The sequence below is a fragment of the Schistocerca piceifrons genome, chromosome 10 (assembly GCF_021461385.2).
Source record: "Schistocerca piceifrons isolate TAMUIC-IGC-003096 chromosome 10, iqSchPice1.1, whole genome shotgun sequence".
Taxonomy (NCBI): Eukaryota; Metazoa; Arthropoda; class Insecta; order Orthoptera; family Acrididae; genus Schistocerca; species Schistocerca piceifrons.
Window position 1 is genome coordinate 38,447,066 of NC_060147.1, and position 19,121 is coordinate 38,466,186.

The 19,121-nt window shown below is 43.1% G+C and overlaps 1 protein-coding gene across 1 annotated transcript in view; it reads left to right on the top strand.

Annotated features, from left to right (window-relative positions):
• LOC124718667 overlaps positions 1-19,121 on the top strand; it is a 98,568-nt gene that overhangs the window by 16,045 nt on the left and 63,402 nt on the right. Inside the window, exons 4-5 of the mRNA XM_047244293.1 lie at positions 4,415-4,669; positions 17,732-17,876. Coding sequence (XP_047100249.1) covers positions 4,415-4,669; positions 17,732-17,876 — 400 coding nt within the window. The remainder of the gene's footprint in view (positions 1-4,414; positions 4,670-17,731; positions 17,877-19,121) is intronic.

A 19,121-nucleotide genomic window follows, 5' to 3' on the forward strand; every position in this document is an offset into this window, starting at 1 on the left:
CTTGGCTTGTTCCATGAATACCGGACTGTTCTGCTGCTTAAAGTATGCTGCGTCAGTCACATAGTCTGCAACATACAAGGAACACCCTGCATATGTTCAGAGAACTTTCATTCGCTAGTGCCATCTACCGAAGCAACAATGCATTTCCAGACACATGTTCGTGGAACCTTTTCCCCTCCATTTTCAGTTGGGAACCTATCACTACAGTGTGTTGGTTTTATTAATATTACCCAGTATATCTATAACAGAAATACAAAGTTGCAGCAAAAGCAGTTAATTGAAATTCGGTGTTAAATTATTTTTTGACCTATGTGGGCATTTGTCCCTGAAAAGTGCTTTTGTGCAAAAATTTGTTTTGGCTCTTTCTAGCCTGTGGTATGTTAACCCTTTTGATGCTGAGAGTGCCGTAACAGTGTGTGCGTACCCGTGTATGTGGTCGGGCCGCCGTGCTGGCCATGTTATGGCGCTACGCACTGTTGTGCTGAGCTTTTATCATTGCGGGCTCTTCTTTTTTTTTTTTTTTAAACCTCACCATTAAGTTATTAAATTAAAGTTGGAGCTTTGAATATTCTTTATTGTTGGTGCTCATAAAACTGTATAACATTACAAAGAAGCACATTTATAAAGTTTTTTGTGTGATATGTTTCAAAACAAGGTGCAACACACAGTCCCACATCATTTCACATACAATATACAGTCCCACACCACTTCACTTAAAACAGTAACACGTTCTTGTTGCATTCAGTGCATCTTCTTAGGGGCCGTGTTGTTTTACTGACAGTTCAGCAGTGCCATTAAAGTTCCTTTCTTGAAGCCACAATGGATTTTCTTCATCTGATCGATGGTCTCCAGATGCATTCCTTTCTCAATACTATGTCTCTAAATGGGGATGAAATGAAATTCACTAATTGAAGTATTGTTTCTGATTCAGCCCTCATAAGTGACGTGAGAATGTAGCATGCGCTTGTCGAAGAGATGAAAACAGTTTTTCGTAATGTTTCAGTGTTTTGTGAGCGCATTGTCGAGATGTGCAGTGTGTTGCACTTGTCCGCTCCTCCCATAGACTGATTGTAATGGGACACACATTTTGCTTTAAATTTTTCGGTATTAATTTGATGGTCCATTTTCCTAGCTGATTTTGTGTTAGCTGTAAGGCATGTAATCACCATACATATGTCTTTTGTCATACCACTTAAAAGCCATCACAGTGGATGTCTAACCTAAATGCCATCTCTCCTCTTTGCAGTTTGGCTTCAAGTTTTGGTGTATCTTTCCTGTTTGTACTAACTGTACATTGCATTGCAGTACAGTATTTGTTCTCCTTCGGAAGACAGATAGACTTGTGTAATAATTGTCCACATATAGTGTGTCCCCTTTTCCCAAACAAGTTTCCAAAACTTTTGTCACAGTGCTTTCAAATCAAATGATTTTATTCTGTCTTGAAGTATTTTACAATGCACCTGATGCCATCATACAGAAACACAGGAAATACAGTAGATAAAAACAAATACATAGAAAATACATGGACATTTTATACGGAGGATATGAACTGGTTAAAATAGAGCCAAAAAAGAACTACAGGACTTCAACAATCTCACTTGTAAGAGTGTCATCAGTAAATAAGGTTTTCTTTACATTATGTGTGAAACTCTTCTAGTGTATAAAAAGCTTTATCTGTTAGCCATTTCTATGTGAATTTTTTAAAAGCAAATGGTGGAACATCATATGCAATGAATTAAAAAAAAAAAAAAAAAAAAAAAAAAAAAAAAAAAAAAAAACTTCTAAAGACTGGTAGCTGTTAATTCTCTTCTGAAGCCTAGTTGCAGGTGTGTCTGTTTTCTTTATTAAGAATGAACATGAACTGTCACAACCGCAAGAAGCTTTTTTTTATGAGATTATCAGTTTTGGTCTGTTTCACACCATCTTCAAACCTCACACCGTGATGACAGGAGGTGGCAGTTATCAATCGTGAAGTGAAGCGCCTGCTCCGTTCACAGCCATTTACCATCATGGTGTGAGGTCTGAATGGTCTAAAACAGACCAAAACCGATAACCTTATATAAAAAAGTTTCTTGCATTGTGACTGTTACTTTTTATTTTTAAGTAATAAAAAGCTACTGAACCCCAAAAGAAACATTATCAAAAATTACTGTTTTCTTTCTGTCATGTCATGTAGGTGAATAAATTTTCATAGGGGACATTTGTTTTGATTTTCCTTAATGTGTAGTAAACAACTGAATAAAAATAATGATCAGATGATCAGTATTTTCAGGCTTTTAAAGTGCACTGTGCAAGAAGCTCTACTATCAGAAATTGGCTTTTTTCCAACTAAAGACTTTCTTTGCTCCTGGTGAGTTACCGCATAGCAATATCCCATGTGTTAGGTGTGTATGAAGAAGGCACAGTATGAAATAAGCAAAGTTCTAAGTTTACCCAATAAATGACTTTTGGGTAATTTCCAAGAATGATTGCCTATCGAAGTTGTAGGGCTACAAACGATACATGTCGGAAGTGCGATAGTAAATCGATTATGGAAGTCTCGTGGCGTGCGTTAAGAGTATGTTTGAAGGTGTCACTGCAGAATGACAAAAGAAAAGCGTTAGAGAAGCACTTGCAAATTGAAAGGAGACAACTTACCTTAGTTGTCGTCGGTGTTATCGTCTTGTGATAGTCCGTGTGATGTATAAACTGCAGGGACAATTCCTTTTTTCCCGTACCCAGGGTAAACTCTGCCAATATCGCGCAGGATTGTCGGCAGAGTGTCGCATGCGTCAACTTTCTCCTGCAAACGCAAGTTGTGAAAGTGTAAGTACTGCAACAAATACAGTTCGTCCCTCTGTCCTGGACGCTCTTCTCTTTTTATGGTAGACTTGACAGACTTCCACAGCCGTTCTATATTCTCGGTATGGACACTTGCGTCATCTGAAGAGACAAACTCCACAGAGTGATTCATGAATTCGTGTTCGAACCCTTCAGCTTTGAGAGTCTGGTACGACTGAAACCCGTCTGTGATGACTTTTGTTCAGGCAGTACGAAATGTTTTACGAGACCCATTAAAGTCACATTGTCTTGGGACAATACCCTCACAACGAAACACTTGCGTGACTCCCTTTCTATCCCATCAAAAACCCAAATATGATCTACTTCACTTTTAGAAGGTCGTCCTCTCTGATTCTTTCGTCTAGCAATATGAGACTCGTCAACTTCCACCAATTGGCACACTGTCATTTGTCACTGTCACATAGCACCCTTCTCGGCAAAACCCGAAGTAGTCACAGACGGTATTGGCGATAGCTCAGTTTCTGATGCTGTGGCCTGCAAAGTATAATCTCGAATCCAGCACGACACAAGAATTACGCTAGTCTGAATCGATAATTTAGAGGACTCGAACCACGTATTTTTTCTGACGCTGGTGTGCTTTCTGCAAAGTCCGCAATGAAATTGCAATGAAATCTGTGTCCACACTCCTCTTACGCAGTTTCACAGACTTCGCAGCACCACAGTCGACACACTCTCTCCTTTCGTTGCCTGGCAGAAGTCCATATTTCTGGCAAAAAGTCAAACATTTGTCTATACTGGATATGCATGCAATTAGAGTTTTCCATGTGAGGCAATCCGCAGAAGAAACTTGAGAAGCAGCACACTCGGTATTAAGAGAAACTGTGTCAATTTCCCAATGGAATCACAATCAGTTACAGTGGGAATGTAATGTACTCGAACTGAAGAAACAACGCAAAACTGATAAAAATGACGTTCACAAATAATTTATCATAACAATCGCCACGAGACTTCCATAATCGATTTGCTATCGCATCTTTGATATGTATCGTTTGGAGCCCTCCAACTTCGATAGGCAATCATTCTTGGAAATTACCGACTTTTGCTAGCTCTGTGCATATAAAATTCGTATTTGTCTCCCAAGTTAATACTGAGGAGCTTTGCTGATTTATCTGTTTCTATATTCTGTAGACTGAAGAAGTATAATTCCCAAATAGTCCTTGATGACTACTGTATCACACTTTGCCCTAATGTAAACTACAAAGTCAGGTATAAATCTCATTTCACAGTCATACATAAACAATCATTTCTACACCAAAATGATGTCTTTTAGACGGACTGTACTGTTCGAAAGTAAAGTTACTTCAAAGAATACGAAACTTTCGCAAACACAAACTTCTTGGAGTGGAGTGACTACCATTCTGAACTTCTCTGTTATGAAACAACGAGTCTTATTTTATGTAATCATTCATGTGAAGTGGGAACTTTATTGCAAAAAATTCTGCATATGTCACTAGACTATTTCACCAAAAACTGGAGTTTTAAGGAAAGGTTGAATTGACAGAGATTTGGAAGTTCATTTTCACCTCAAAATTTTCCTCTATTGTAGACTATAGTGCAGTTCGCCTGTCAGCAGACTACTGCCACGAGTCGGCGACTACTTGTCGGCGGAGTTCGTCGCCAGACTGGAGGCGCGCTGTCCGAACCTGAAGGCGCTGGTACTGCGGGACCACCGCATCGACGCACGTGAGGTCTGCCCGGGCACGCTGCCGCGCCGCCTCGAGCGCCTCTCCTTCCGCCGCTGTGGCCTGGTGGGCACACAGCCGGGCGACTCGTACTTCTCGGGCTTCCACACTGCACTCGCCCACCTGCAGGAACTGGAGCTCAACAGGTGCCACTTCCGTATTTCTGTCGAGGGAAAAACTGATAGATTGAGAGATAGTAAGGGTTCCATTGTCAATCACTATTTCGGCCTATTTGTGCCACGCCAGAGCGAGCTTGTAGTGAAGTTTATCAGTGCGATCCAGTTATTGAGAAGGTAATGTTCTCATGTCAGTTGTGTGTATATATTGCACATATATAAGAAGATGGGATATTCATCACCTCTGTAAAAGAATGTTGTGCTCCGTGTAATAATTACTGTTGAATCTGTTGTCTGTGCGCGTAATTTCCAGTGTGCAATCGCCTGATGTTAAATTTGAGAAATATGTTGATTTTCACCAATTAAAACTGATGTTGGAATAGGTCCGGTGGTGTACTTACGTGTTTTGTGGAGCAATGTTGTCCGAACTTGCCAGGATATATGATTAGAACAGAAGGTGTTTTATGCAGTCAGTGGGAGAGCTGCAGGCAGACAAAGTGTTTCAATGTAACACATTCACAAGAAAGGGTGAAACATTGCTCTAAATGAGGATTATAAATTTAATTGCTCCTTGTGTGTCACAGCTATATAAGCTGCGCTAGTATCTGCAAACAAAGGATAGCGTTGCAACCCACAACATATTCAAAATAAAGCAGTGAAATAGTTCTCTGTTCTTTGTTGCTATGCAGTCAGTCTGTGTGAGCACATCGAGTTAGTGGATCAGTATTTCTTAATTAAATCATGTGAGGAGGTAGGTGTATCAGTGTTCATTAGTATATGTCATTGATCCATCTACCTTCCCCATTGACTTAATAACAATAAAAAAAAGTTGATGTACTTAGTGAGTTTGCACAGATTGATTGCGTGGCCATTTCATGACATTTGATACATTTTCGCGTTTGCCCATTTAATCCGTGAGACACCCACCAATGGCCAACAGTGTCATGCAGAACTAAATGACTTAAACCAGTTAACTTTGTCGCATGCACTGCCATATTCACAAAATATCTCTCTCAAAACACACTAATAAACCGAAAAACAGCAAACGAGACACTTTTTTTTGTTTTGGCAGTAGAAATATGTTCTCTCTCTTTTCGTCTCTCACGTCAAAGAATCATCGCATTGGACATGTGAACTGATGTGCTGCCAACCTATGAGCAATAGATAGTCACCACAGTGACTTCACTGGCCCTGATTTAGACTTCAGTCCAGTGAAAAATGATCTGATGGTGAGTGACATTCCCAAAAAATGTAAGATACTAAGGACAGCGATTGACACAATGAAAATAGCCTGTTTTAGAAAAAGTGAAGATTCATGTCTTATTATAAATGTAGAATGTTATCGTGATAGAGAAAGGACATTATCCTCGTAAGAAGAATGATGCATTGACAGACTTTGTAGTGAGCACTGCTCGGAAATGGCGCAGTAAGTTGAAATCGTGATTGTGGTGAATAAATATGTTTAACAGCAGAAAATATTGTCCTTAGTTAATATTGCAGGACTTTGGGCATGGTTAAGCAGAAAATATTTGACATAGAGTTGCTTTGCTTAGCAAGGTAAAATGTGTAGTACTGTCAATAGACGGTACAGAAGTGAGAGTGACATATTACCTAACAGAGACAAAGGGCTCAACACACATACCTTCTTACTGACTGAAAAACTGATAAATTGGATGTATGTAGGCATGTTAGCCAACAGTCTGACTGATGTTTCTCATTGGATGGTCGGTTTGGTAAGAGCACCCGTCTATCTGTTTTTCAGTTTGTGGGTTTCTTTTCCGATTCTTATCGGAAATGAAATCTGAAAAGTGGAAGACAGAGTAAATATGGACAGCCGGTGAGCTGTTGGTAAAAACACATTTGCTTCTTTGTTAGAAGTGTTAAAAAAAATCCAGCCCATCACCAAGTCTTCAGCTATAAAGACCAAAGAGTAGGACTACTTTCACAATGCTAAAAGCTGCTAAATGCTTCATTTTTTATGTATGTGTTGGTCTATTTATTACATGATTTGCACCACCAGCATTTGTAGCCTTTCTGCTTCTAATTTTAAATTAGTTCCTTAGACTTGTAGGTGACATCTTTTATGCTGCTTACATTATAAGTACACGAGATTTGCATCAACATTGTGTTTTATTTGTTTTGCTTTACCGTGATGTAGTTCATCACACAACTATACATCACAATGTGGGTTTCTAGAATCATTTTAGGTAGTAATTGTGGGGATACAACTGCACTGAATTTGAAGTCCTTGGAACTTCTGCCAGTGCTAGGAATGGTAATACAGCTAACAACCTCTCCTTTCAGCGTACAGCTTCTCTCAAGACAATTCTATTTTACCACATGTGGTTTGATGACAAACAGCAGCTCCAAAAAGCAGTTTTGTCATCTGTTAAATAATTCTGAAACTCTTCAGTTTTCAGCTCCTTAAGTAAGAGTCTGGGTAAATTTCTTCCTTTGCATTAGCCATTTCTCAGTCCACAGCTTTCTCTTGGCTTTTTTTGGCCATGTTAAGTCTTAAACAGTCATGGAAAGTCCCACTCTTTGTGTCAGAGTAATGCCGAGTGGCATCTCGTACAAGATAACCTCAATGAACATAAAACACTTCGCAACTAGTTATAGGAACAGGTCAGTGCTTTAGTCACGGACTGCTGTCGGTCATGACATTTGTAGCCGAGAAATGAAATTGGTTAGTCAGTTGGTCTGCCGATAAACTGGTGCTCGTATAGGCCCCTTAGTAGTTCCTTTCTTGGAATTGTGGACTAGGTCACTTGGACGCTGGGATTAGGAGGATTCTCCTTTAATACGATCGATGGTAGTAAAGGTTAGTGCGGAAGGAGTCAAGAGGTGGCATATTAGTAATAAATACATAGCTGAATAAAAAGTATAACAGAAAAGAGTGGGAGCTGTGTTAATAGAGATTAGGTCCAGGAGGATGTATGGGTGTGAGGCTCTGACAGAATGCGAGTTCCCACCTCCAGCATTTGAGATGGCAGATATGGGATTGGTATGGGGAGGCTGTCAGCCACATAGTAACTCTTTTCAGTGATTGACTCAAGAAACTCATTGTCTGGGTAGAGTGAAGTTTGAGGCATTCCAGGGTGACAGTGGTGGTGGTGGTGGTGGTGGTGGGGGGGGGGGGTTGTCTTTCTGCTTGGGAAGTCGGAACTGTATTTGTCAGAGGGTGGGGTAATTGTGGGTGAGGAAAGCCTGGGAGAGGTTGTTGGTGTAAATGTTGAGAGATTCTATTGTGAAGTGCACACATTTGCCATGCATCCCTGCATTTACATTCATACTCCGCAAGCCACCATGTGGTGTGTGATGGAGGGTACTTTGTAACATAGTGGTCATTTCCTTTCCTGTTCCACTTGCAAATAGTGAGGGGAAAAAGGACTGTCTGTATGCCTCCCTATGTGGCCTAATTTCTTTTATCTTTGTGGTTCTTATGTGAAATGTACGAGGGTGTGCTGAAAAGTAATGCTTCCGAATTTTTTAATGTGAAACCTCTTACAACGCGGTAAATGAAACAGATGTTACTAACATTTTACATCTTTATTCTTCATGTGTACGTATTTACTTTGCAATATAGTCACCCTGATGATGAACATATTTCTCTGAACGAGAGACTAGTTCATTGGTATCATCACTGTAGAATGTTTCACTTTGTCTATGGAACTATAACATTGCTTCTGCTTGCTTGCTTCACCACTGTCAAAGTGAAATCCTTGAAGCCATTCTTAAAGACTTGGGAACAGATGAAAATTGGAGGGGGCCAAGTCAGGATCATGAGGAGGATGACCAGTGTCAGTGAACCTGAGGTGTCGGGAGTGATTCAGATGTCACAGTAGCCATGTGGTCTGGCATTGTCGCATTCCATATGCGGATGAACTCTTCGAATTCGATACTCGATTACAGCACGCTGTTTCTCCCACACCGACATTAGTCCATTCACCAACTCCCCAGGGGGTTCACAAAGCTTTTGCATGTGCTTGGCTACCACGGGGTCCCAGATTTTGAAGCATTACTTCCTTTCCGTGCTGCATGCTTATACTTCCACTATCCCTTTCTCCCTCTGCTTCTGTATTGAATGGTTTTCTTGGTGATGACCCTGCTTGGACCTGCTTTATGATTGGCCTCAAGTTTCCTCTTCCAACTTATTCTACAACATCTCGTTAAATAAACACAGTCCTCATTGTTGGGTTTAACCTGTCACCAATTTTCAAAATTCTCCAGAAGTGCGGATTGTGCAGGGAAAGTTGCCCAGTGAGGTGTGTTCTCCACCTTTGTGCCTTTCCATTTATGCACCCTTGCCTTTAATTCAGAAACACACCCAAAACACAGCACAGTAGCCATTCCATAGGGGGGGGGGGGGTCGTCAAGTATTTGCATGGTGGTAGCCTCCTGACCATGCAGGGATCGCACTGTTGGTGTCTGAGCTGAAAACTCCTCATGCGTACAGAGGTGTATGTGCTCATCGTGGCTGGGGGATGGGGACTTCCAGCAGTGGATTACTAGCCAGGTAGCCATTGCTGAAGCTGGGTGGCGCCCATGGGAAGAGCACTCATTCGGAGTGGGTGGTACCGTGGACAATCAGCCACAAATGAAGTGGATGACGTTACCTCCCACTGGTGGCCATACGACCCCAGCAGTCTCTATGAAAGGACAGCCCTCTTTCAATGCAGAGAGATAAGACTCTAAAATGTTCCATTCTCTGGCTCTGCCATGGGACAAATGCAGGGCTGAGCAGCAACTAGAGCAATACTCCATGCAATACTTGGTTTGGACGAGGAGTAATGGTGAGTTCTTGGCCACAAAGCCCTTTTTCTATGTGGAGAACTTAGAAGACAAGTTTGGGGAAGTGAGAGCCATCTCTAAAAAGAAAAGTGGGTCAGTTCTTTTTAAAATGACATCCCTTTCCTAGTCGCAGGTATTGCTTGCTTGTAACAAGCTGGGTTACACTCTAGTGACCCTCACTCCCCATGACAATTTAAATTTAGTTCAGGGCATCATTTTCCACAGAGATTTGCTCGTACAATCTGATGAGAAACTACATGCCAGCTTGGAGTGATCTGGTGTACAGTTTGTCTGTTGTGTACTTAGGGGGCTAGCAGACAGTACGATTGCTACCAGAGGCTTCTGTGGCCTTTGAGGGTGATTAATTACCTGAAAAGGTGAAGAAGATAGTGTACCGATGCAGTCGAAAGCACCCTTCTCATTGCTCACCAGATTGCACTCGTTTTTCCAGAGAGAATAGAAAATTCAAGAATACAAGACTCCGGACAAACTCAGTTATCAAGAAGGCAAGTAAAAGTAAGAGCCGCTGCACCCTATATGTCAACTAATGACGTGTGCTACAGCTATAATGACTTTGCCCACTTCAGCGACGGTACTCCCACCCGTTACACTTCCTAAAATGGACCCTTAGGGTCGCTCAACCGTGCCTGCCCCCGTGATAATTGGGGGCTCCCCTCTTGCTGCTTCCCCCACATCCATTTTGGGATCAATGGCTTCCCACTCACCACTGATGTTGGTCCCTACTTCCCTGTCACAAACAGATCACCCTTCAGTTGCCAGTCAGGGGCCCCTCGGGACACTTTCATACTAAGTTTCCACTGGTCTATAACTAGGCACCAGACACTCGCTAAAGGAGCCAAGGACTGCTAGTCTTTACCTGAAACTGATGCAGAGGAACTCAGGCAATCGTAAAAATTCTTTAAGGAAAGGAAAGACAAGAAAAAGTCCTCCAAAGAGGAGGCCATTCTGGTGGCTGTCATGCCACCAGATCTTACCTCTTCCACTCCTGTGGCCGAGGTGTAAATTCTGGTGACACCACATGACGGAAACCGGAACTTACATATATTGACGCCATAACCTGTCAGCCAGTGGCAACAGGTGATCCTAAGGCATAATGTGCCCCCTTGATCCCTTCATGGCCTCACTGTACATTGACAGCATTATACCCCAATGGGATTGTGACAGTTTTTTCACCATGTGGCTGATCTATGACATCTTTCAAGCACATCATCTACCTTCTGCATTGCCCTTCAGGAGACTTGTTTCCCAGCAATGCAGACTCCAGTCCTTCATGGATACTGGGGGTATTATAAAAATTGTGCTACCTATGACAGGGTATCTGGAAGTGTGCAGATACGTTCCAGATAATATATAGTGAACTTGTGCCTCTTAATACTCCTTTGGAGCCTGTGGCCGTTCGGGTAAGGGAATTTCAGAATATTACCATCTGCAATGTTTACCTTCCTCCTGATGGTGAAGTGTCTCGGAACATTAGGGTTGTATTGGTTTCTCAGCTCCCCCACCTTTCCTAATCTTGGCTGATGTCAGTGCACGCAACTCTTTGTGGTGTGGAACTTTAGTGACTGGCTGTGGTAAGGACCTTGAAAATTTACTGGCAGAACTTGACCTTTGCCTCTGGAATATTGGTACCCCCACACACTTCAGTGTGGCACATAGAACCTTCTCTGCCATAGACCTTTCTGTTTGCCCCCCTTGTCTTCCCCCATTCATTAACTATAGGGTTCACGATTACCTGTTTGTTAGTGACTACTTCCCAATTATCCTGTCCCTTTTGTCATTGTCACTGCCCTGGATGCTTGCCCAGATGGCCTCCCAACATTGCTGACAGGGATGCTTTCCCCTCTATTCGACAACTGATTTTGTGATCCCCTGTTCCTCGGGCCCGTCCTGACGGAGGACAGTACATTGGTGGTCTGCAGAAATCACGGAGGCCCTTTGAGATTGTAGGCAGTCTCTCCAACACCATAAGCGGACCCATCAGTGGAGCACCTCATTGCCTTTAAGCAGCTCTGTGCCCAGGGCTGCCACCTAATAAAAAGACAGAAGTGAGAATGCTGGGAATGGTGCCACAAACCTCTTCTACGCAGGTTTGGGCTAAGATCAGACATCAGTGGACACCGGACACCTACGGGTTTACCTGGTAAAGCCTCGAATGGCACAGTCTACACTGACCCAGTCGCCATCGCCGAACATTTCGCTCTGTTCTATGCTCGAGCGTCAACGTCTGAAGACTATCAGTCTCCAGCAGCAGTTGGAGTGAAAGCAATTATCTTTTATTACGTGCCACGTGGAGCCACTAATGCCCCAGACAGTGAGTGGGAATTCGTGAGTGTCTTTGCCCACTGCCCTGATATGGCTCCAGGTCCAGACCGCATCCACAACCAAATGACCAAGCACATACTGGCGGATTCACAGTGTCGTATCCTTGACACTTTAACCACATCTGGAGTGAGGGCGAGTTCCCATCGCAATGGTAAGAAAGCATCATTGTCCCATTACTGAACTGGGTAAGCACCATGTAGAGATGGACAGTTATCACCCAGTAAATCTCACTAATGTTACCTGTAAGTCGCTTGATCCCACAGTGAGCCAGCGGCTGTGTTGGCTGCTTGCGTCTCAGGGTCTTCTGACTCTTTCCCAGGGTGATTTTTGCCGAGGCTTTTCCACTACTGTTTTACCTGGAGTCTGCCATTTGAACAACTTTTGCCTGATGCCAACATCTTATAGCTGTCTTCTTCGACCTACAAAAGGCTTATGATACCACAAAATGACACCACATCCTTGGTACTTTACATGAGGGGTGTTTCAGAGGTCCGCTCTAGATTTTCATCCAGAGCCTCCTGTTGCACCGTACTTTATGGGTTTGAGTTGGTGCTTCTTACAGCACCCCCTCCCATCCAAGAGAATGGGGTCCCACATGTCTCTGTACTTGTATCCCTCTCTTTCTAGTAGCCATTAATGGTCTAGCAGCAGCTGTGGCGTCCTCATTACCACCCCCCTTGTATGCCGATGACTTTTGCCTCTACTGTTGCTCCTCTAGCATGGGTGGCACTGAACATAGATTGCAAGGTGCCATACAGAAGGCACGGGTGTGGGCCCTCACCCCATGACTTTTGATTTTCTGCCACAAAGCCTCATGTCATGCACTTCTGTCAACATTGTACCCTTCACCCACAACCAGAACTTTACCTCGATGACCAGTTACTCAATGTGGTGGAAACGTATCGCTCGGAAGGACTGGTCTTTGATTTTAGATTGACATGGATTTCCCATCCTCACCAGCTTAAGTGAAAGTGCTGGGTGCACCTAAATCACACTATTCTTCTGCACCTTTACAAAGCCTCAATTATGGGAGTCCGGCATACGGTTCGGCGTCACTCTCGGCATTGCGGATACTGTACCTGATACACCACTGCGTGGCTTGACTTGTGACAGGAGCCTTTCGAACTAGCCTTGTGAACAGCTTACTCTTGGAGACCAGGGGTCAGGCTGCAACAATTATGCTACCCATATTCGCAGCTCCCCTAAGCATCCAAACTACCATCTCCTGTTTCCAAACATGGTAATCCATCTCCCATAACTGCAGCCCTGATTGGGGATGACAACTGTAATCCACATCTGGTCTATCCTCTCTGAACCGCAGTTGCTTCCACTTCCATGTGTCCTCTGGACCCACCCCGTACACCTCCACGGTGAATTCCTCGGCCACAGTTTTGTCTCGACCTATCGCTAGACAACATTCAAACAAATCGTATAAATGAGTTTTCAGTATGATAAGGTAATTATAATACTTAACTTTGTGTTATACAGATCTGTCACAAGCAAAGGGTGACATGCGAAATAAGAAATCTCTTCAGAATAAACAATCCTAAGTCGCTGCTATACAAGTGCGTAATCCAGAGGCTGCTCTTCGACAGGGCCGTGACCGGTTGTGTGCGGCGCTTATGTTCTCTTCACACAGGGACCGCTGCTGTCGCGTTGTCCTGGAGAGGAGTTAGTCAGCAAGCAAAGCTGACCTCTTCTCACAGCCCTCTCTATAGTATTGTTCCTGACTGGCATGCCAGCACTTTACTTTACGCCGTAACGAAAACTGCTGTTGCATTTCTTACTGTATTCGTAAATGAAACAGGAAAACATTGCCTACTTTCTTGTGCCTACATTTATACCAGTCGGCTTCCAATGTAGTAATGCTACACAAATATTGCCCAGTGTGGCTACCTGCACACCAAAATGTTTCGGTGCTGTGATCTTGCTGCGAGCACACGTGACCGTTGCTAACTAGTGTGCAATGAGCCTGAGTGTGGACGGTTCTTGCGTAGTGTCAGAGAGACCTGTGCTTCTGTTTTAACCTCCACGACATATCCCTCTGTAGTCCCCAAAGAGCCGGCTGGAGTGGCCGAGCAGTTCTAGGCGCTACAGTCTGGAATCGCGCGACTGCTACGGTCTCAGGTTCGAATCCTGCCTCGGGCATGGATGTGTGTGGTGTCCTTAGGTGACATCAGAAGTTAAGTCCCATAATGCTCAGAGCCATTTGAACCATTTAGTCCCCAAAGAAGGAACTATTACCAGAATGAGATTCTCACTCTGCAGCGGAGTGTGCGCTGATATGAAACTTCCTGGCAGATTAAAACTGTGTGCCGGACCGAGACTCGAACTTGGGACCTTTGCCTTTCGTGGGCAAGTGCTCTACCATCTGAGCTACCCAAGCACGACTCACGCCCTGTCCTCACAGCTTTACTTCTGTCAGTATGCCGAGTTTGATTCTCGGTCCAGCACACAGTTTTAATCTGCCAAGAAGTTTCAAGGAACTATTAATTTGGATAGCTGGGTTAGTTTTTAGTACTTTTGCGTATCTGCGTGGTACTGAAATGTTTCTTCCAGAAGGTGCTATGTGAGTAAGAATTGTATCACTTTAATTTTACGCTTGCCAAATATAACTTTTGTTGAGCAGTAGATGGGCAAATAAAGCAAAGGAGTTAATATTTGCTGAATCTACTTCACAATGTATTCTTCAGTTATGTTTATCTCTTATATAAGAATAAATTTTTTCTGCCTTTTGCAATTGATTATTGTTTTTAACCAAACACTTTGCCTGTTTGTGTTGGGCATAATCAGTGGTCCATAAAAATAGTAGAAAATTGTTCAACTATAAATATTTTGTTTTGAAATACATAGTGTATCATTGCATCACATTTACATTATCTTATTATTACATTAATGAGAGTTAGGAATTTCTGACTAGCACTTTTATGTCTCTTGTTATTTTTGTGTTCTAGTGCTTACACTAGAGCCCATGAGCACATAAAATATTTGGATAATATGATAAAATAAGACGGTGGTGTGTGTAGTTCACTAAATCTCGTAGTAACATACTGTACCTTACAAAATCATTTAATGACTAGCAAGGCACAATGAGACAAATGATTACTGCTTGTAAATAAGTCGTACACATGTGCAGATTTTACATTTTCAGAATTTTTTATACTGGTATGCAGGCACAGTCTGTTGAATGTAATACGGTTTCTTGACAATGGTGTGTGTGTGTGTGTGTGTGTGTGTGTGTGTGTGTGTGTGTGTGTGTGTGTATATACAGGGTGATTCAAAAAGAATACCACAACTTTAGGAATTTAAAACTCTGCAACGACGAAAGGCAGAGCTAAGCACCATCTGTTGGCGAATTAAGGGAGCTATAAAGTTTCATTTAATTGTACATTTGTTTGCCATTTCAGCCAATAATGTTTTTGGTCCCTTTTTCTTCGAAGGTGCTACTGTAACTGGACTACAGTATCTGGAGATGTTAGAGAATTGGCTGTTCCCTCAGCTCGAACAAGAAGCACAACAATTCATACTTCAGCAGGATGGAGCACCACCACATTGGCACTTATCTGTCCGTAACTACCTGAACGTCAACTACCCGAGGCGATGGATCGGCCGCCAGGCAGCCCGTGACAGAGCACGTCATCACTGGCCTCCAAGAAGCCCTGATCTTACCCCCTGCGATTTTTTCTTATGGGGTATGTTAAGGATATGGTGTTTCGGCCACCTCTCCCAGCCACCATTGATGATTTGAAACGAGAAATAACAGCATCTATCCAAACTGTTACGCCTGATATGCTTCAGAGAGTGTGGAACGAGTTGGGGTATCGGGTTGATATTGCTCGTATGTCTGGAGGGGGCCATATTGAACATCTCTGAACTTGTTTTTGAGTGAAAAAAAAACCTTTTTAAATACTGTTTGTAATGATGTATAACAGAAGGTTATATTATGTTTCTTTCATTAAATACACATTTTTAAAGTTGTGGTATTCTTTTTGAATCACCCTGTATATATATATATATATAGATGGGAACATTCCACGTGGGAAAAATATATCTTAAAAACAAAGATGATGAGACTTACCAAACAAAAGTGCTGGCAGGTTGATAGACACACAAACATACACACAAAATTCTAGCTTTCGCAACCAACGGTTGCTTTGTCAGGAAAGAGGGAAGGAGAGGGAAAGACGAAAGGATGTGGGTTTTAAGGGAGAGGGTAAGGAGTCATTCCAATCCCGGGAGCGGAAAGACTTACCTTAGGGGGAAAAAAGCCACTCGCGCGCGCACACACACACACACACACACACACACACACACACACACACACACATATCCATCCGCACATACACAGACACAAGCAGAAATTTGTAAAGGCAAAGAGTTTGGGCAGAGATGTCAGTCGAGGCGGAAGTACAGAGGCAAAGATGTTGTTGAATGACAGGTGAGGTATGAGCGGCGGCAACTTGAAATCAGAAATTAGCAGAGGTTGAGGCCTGGCGGATAACGAGAAGAGAGGATATACTGAAGGGCAAGTTCACATCTCCGGAGTTCTGACAGGTTGGTGTTGTGGGAAGTATCCAGATAACCCGGACGGTGTAACACTGTGCCAAGATGTGCTGGCCGTGCACCAAGGCATGTTTAGCCACAGGGTGATCCTCATTACCAACAAACACTGTCTGCCTGTGTCCATTCATGCGAATGGACAGTTTGTTGCTGGTCATTCCCACATAGAAAGCTTCACAGTGTAGGCAGGTTAGTTGGTAAATCACGTGGGTGCTTTCACACGTAGCTCTGCCTTTGATCGTGTACACCTTCCGGGTTACAGGACTGGAGTAGGTGGTGGTGGGAGGGTGCATTGGACAGGTTTTACACCAGGGGTGGTTACAAGGGTAGGAGCCAGAGGGTAAGGAAGATGGTTTGGGGATTTCATAGGGATGAACTAAGAGGTTACGAAGGTTAGGTGGACGGCGGAAAGACACTCTTGGTGGAGTGGGGAGGATTTCATGAAGGATGGATCTCATTTCAGGGCAAGATTTGAGGAATTCGTATCCCTGCTGGAGAGCCACATTCAGAGTCTGATCCAGTCCCGGAAAGTATCCTGTCACAAGTGGGGCCCTTTTGTGGTTCTTCTGAGGGAGGTTCTGGGTTTGAGGGGATGAGGAAGTGGCTCTGGTTATTTGCTTCTGTACCAGGTCGGGAGGGTAGTTGCAGGATGTGAAAGCTGTTTTCAGGTTGTTGGTGTAATGGTTCAGATTATCCGCCAGGCCTCAACCTCCGCTAATTTCTGATTTCAAGTTGCCGCCGCTCATACCTCACCTGTCTTTCAACAACATCTTTGCCTCTGTACTTCCGCCTCGACTGACATCTCTGCCCAAAATCTTTACCTTTACAAATGTCTGCTTGTGTCTGTGTATGTGCGGATGGATGTGTGTGTGTGTGTGTGTGTGTGTGTGTGTGTGTGTGTGTGTGTGTGTGTGCGCGAGTGTATACCTGTCCTTTTTTCCCCCTAAGGTAAGTCTTTCCGCTCCCGGGATTGGAATGACTCCTTACCCTCTCCCTTAAAACCCACATCCTTTCGTCTTTCCCTCTCCTTCCCCCTTTCCCGATGTAGCAACCGTTGGTTGTGAAATCTTGAATTTTGTGTGTATGTTTGTGTTTGTTTGTGTGTGTCTATCGACCTGCCAGCGCTTTTGTTTGGTAAGTCTCATCATCTTTGTTTTTAGATATATTTTTCCCACGTGGAATGTTTCCCTCTAGAGAGAGAGAGAGAGAGAGAGAGAGAGAGAGTAAGAGTGTGTGAGTGAGTGTGTGTGTGTGTGTGTGTGTGTGTGTGTGTGTGTGTGTGTTTCGTAATAGTAGTAGTAGTAGTAGTAGCAGCAGTACAATGTCAGAAATGGGAATCAGCAGCGTCTGCATGTGCACATTTAGTTTGTGACTGGTTTGTGTTTGTGCTTGGTACAGGTGCCCATGGTTCTATTCACACTCACTGATGGCACTGAGCAAGTGCGCTCACTTGAAGGTACTCCGCATCACACAGTGTCCCGGCATCGTCGACTCGCTCCCGTACATCAGCCTCTCCTGCCGGTTTGGCTTCAAGAGCTTGGAGGTTTGTGCTTACTTTGTGCAACTTTGTTTTGTCTGTCACACCTATTGAGGTGTCTTGAAGTGCGTTTAACTTGATGTGAATGTTTGGAAGGTTTTTGTGTCAGTGAAACGGGAAGTATTAATCAGTCAGTTTGAGGAGACTGTTGGCACGATGGCTGACAGGATTAGCTATTTCTGAGAAGTCTGAAGGCAGTGCGTTGCTTTGCGCCGATATTCACTCGTTACGGTCACAACTGAATTTAGTTTTCCATACTCTGCTCAGAGACAATATTACTAGAATATATGAATAAATTTCAATTGTTTCAAACTTAACATTTCTGTAATTTTTAAAAATTTTAACTATTAAGTCTGCTTTTATTTATGAGTATGTTGACACAATTGACAAGTGTGTCACCTGCTCTCTGAAGTTGACAGGCTGCCTGGGCCGAGGAAGCTGCCGGTACCGACTGTAGCCGTTACAGCAATACAACTACTTCTGTCAGCATCAGACTTGTTTATTCATACCAAAATACAAAAAAATTATTACAAACTTTGCAAATTGAGATGTTTTTTATGCTCACATAAATAGTTGTCCCACTGGGAACAGATTTCAAGCACAGGTTGAATTTAAAATGAAGATTGTTGTAAAAAAGTAATTTAGTCATATTCATCACTTATTATTTTTGTCCGTTGCTTAATCAGATCGGCACCGACAGCAGCTGCTGTGCACGATCTCATAACTGAGGAACCCTCGACTGCTGCCTGCATTTCAATATCGAGATGTAAGCAAAGCGTTTCTTTGTGATCGAAGTCAGGATCGGGACCCACAGGAAGGCGGGACAAGGTGTCCGCATTGGCATGTTTAAACATAGATCGAAAATGGATTTCATAATTGTAGTGAGACAACAACAGTGCCCAGCTTTGTAGACGGTGTGCTGCTTTGTAAAGCAAGGAATGTGAGGGTTAAACAAGGAAACCAGCAGTTTATGGGCAGTAATAAGGTGAAACTTGGAGCCGTATAAAAAACATGAAATTTCTGTTAAGCATAGACTATGGCAAGAGCCTCTTTTTCCACCTCAGAGTAACATTGCTGGGCTGGAGTGAGAGATTGAAGTGGAAGCAATAGTTTGTTCAAAGCTTTCAACAAGTCTGTGCACTATGACTGCACCGAGGCTATAGTGTGAGGCAAAACTCTGTGCTGGTCCAGAGGGAACATAGCTAAACAAGGGGCCAAGAATAGTTTGAAATTCAACATCTGAAAAGAAAA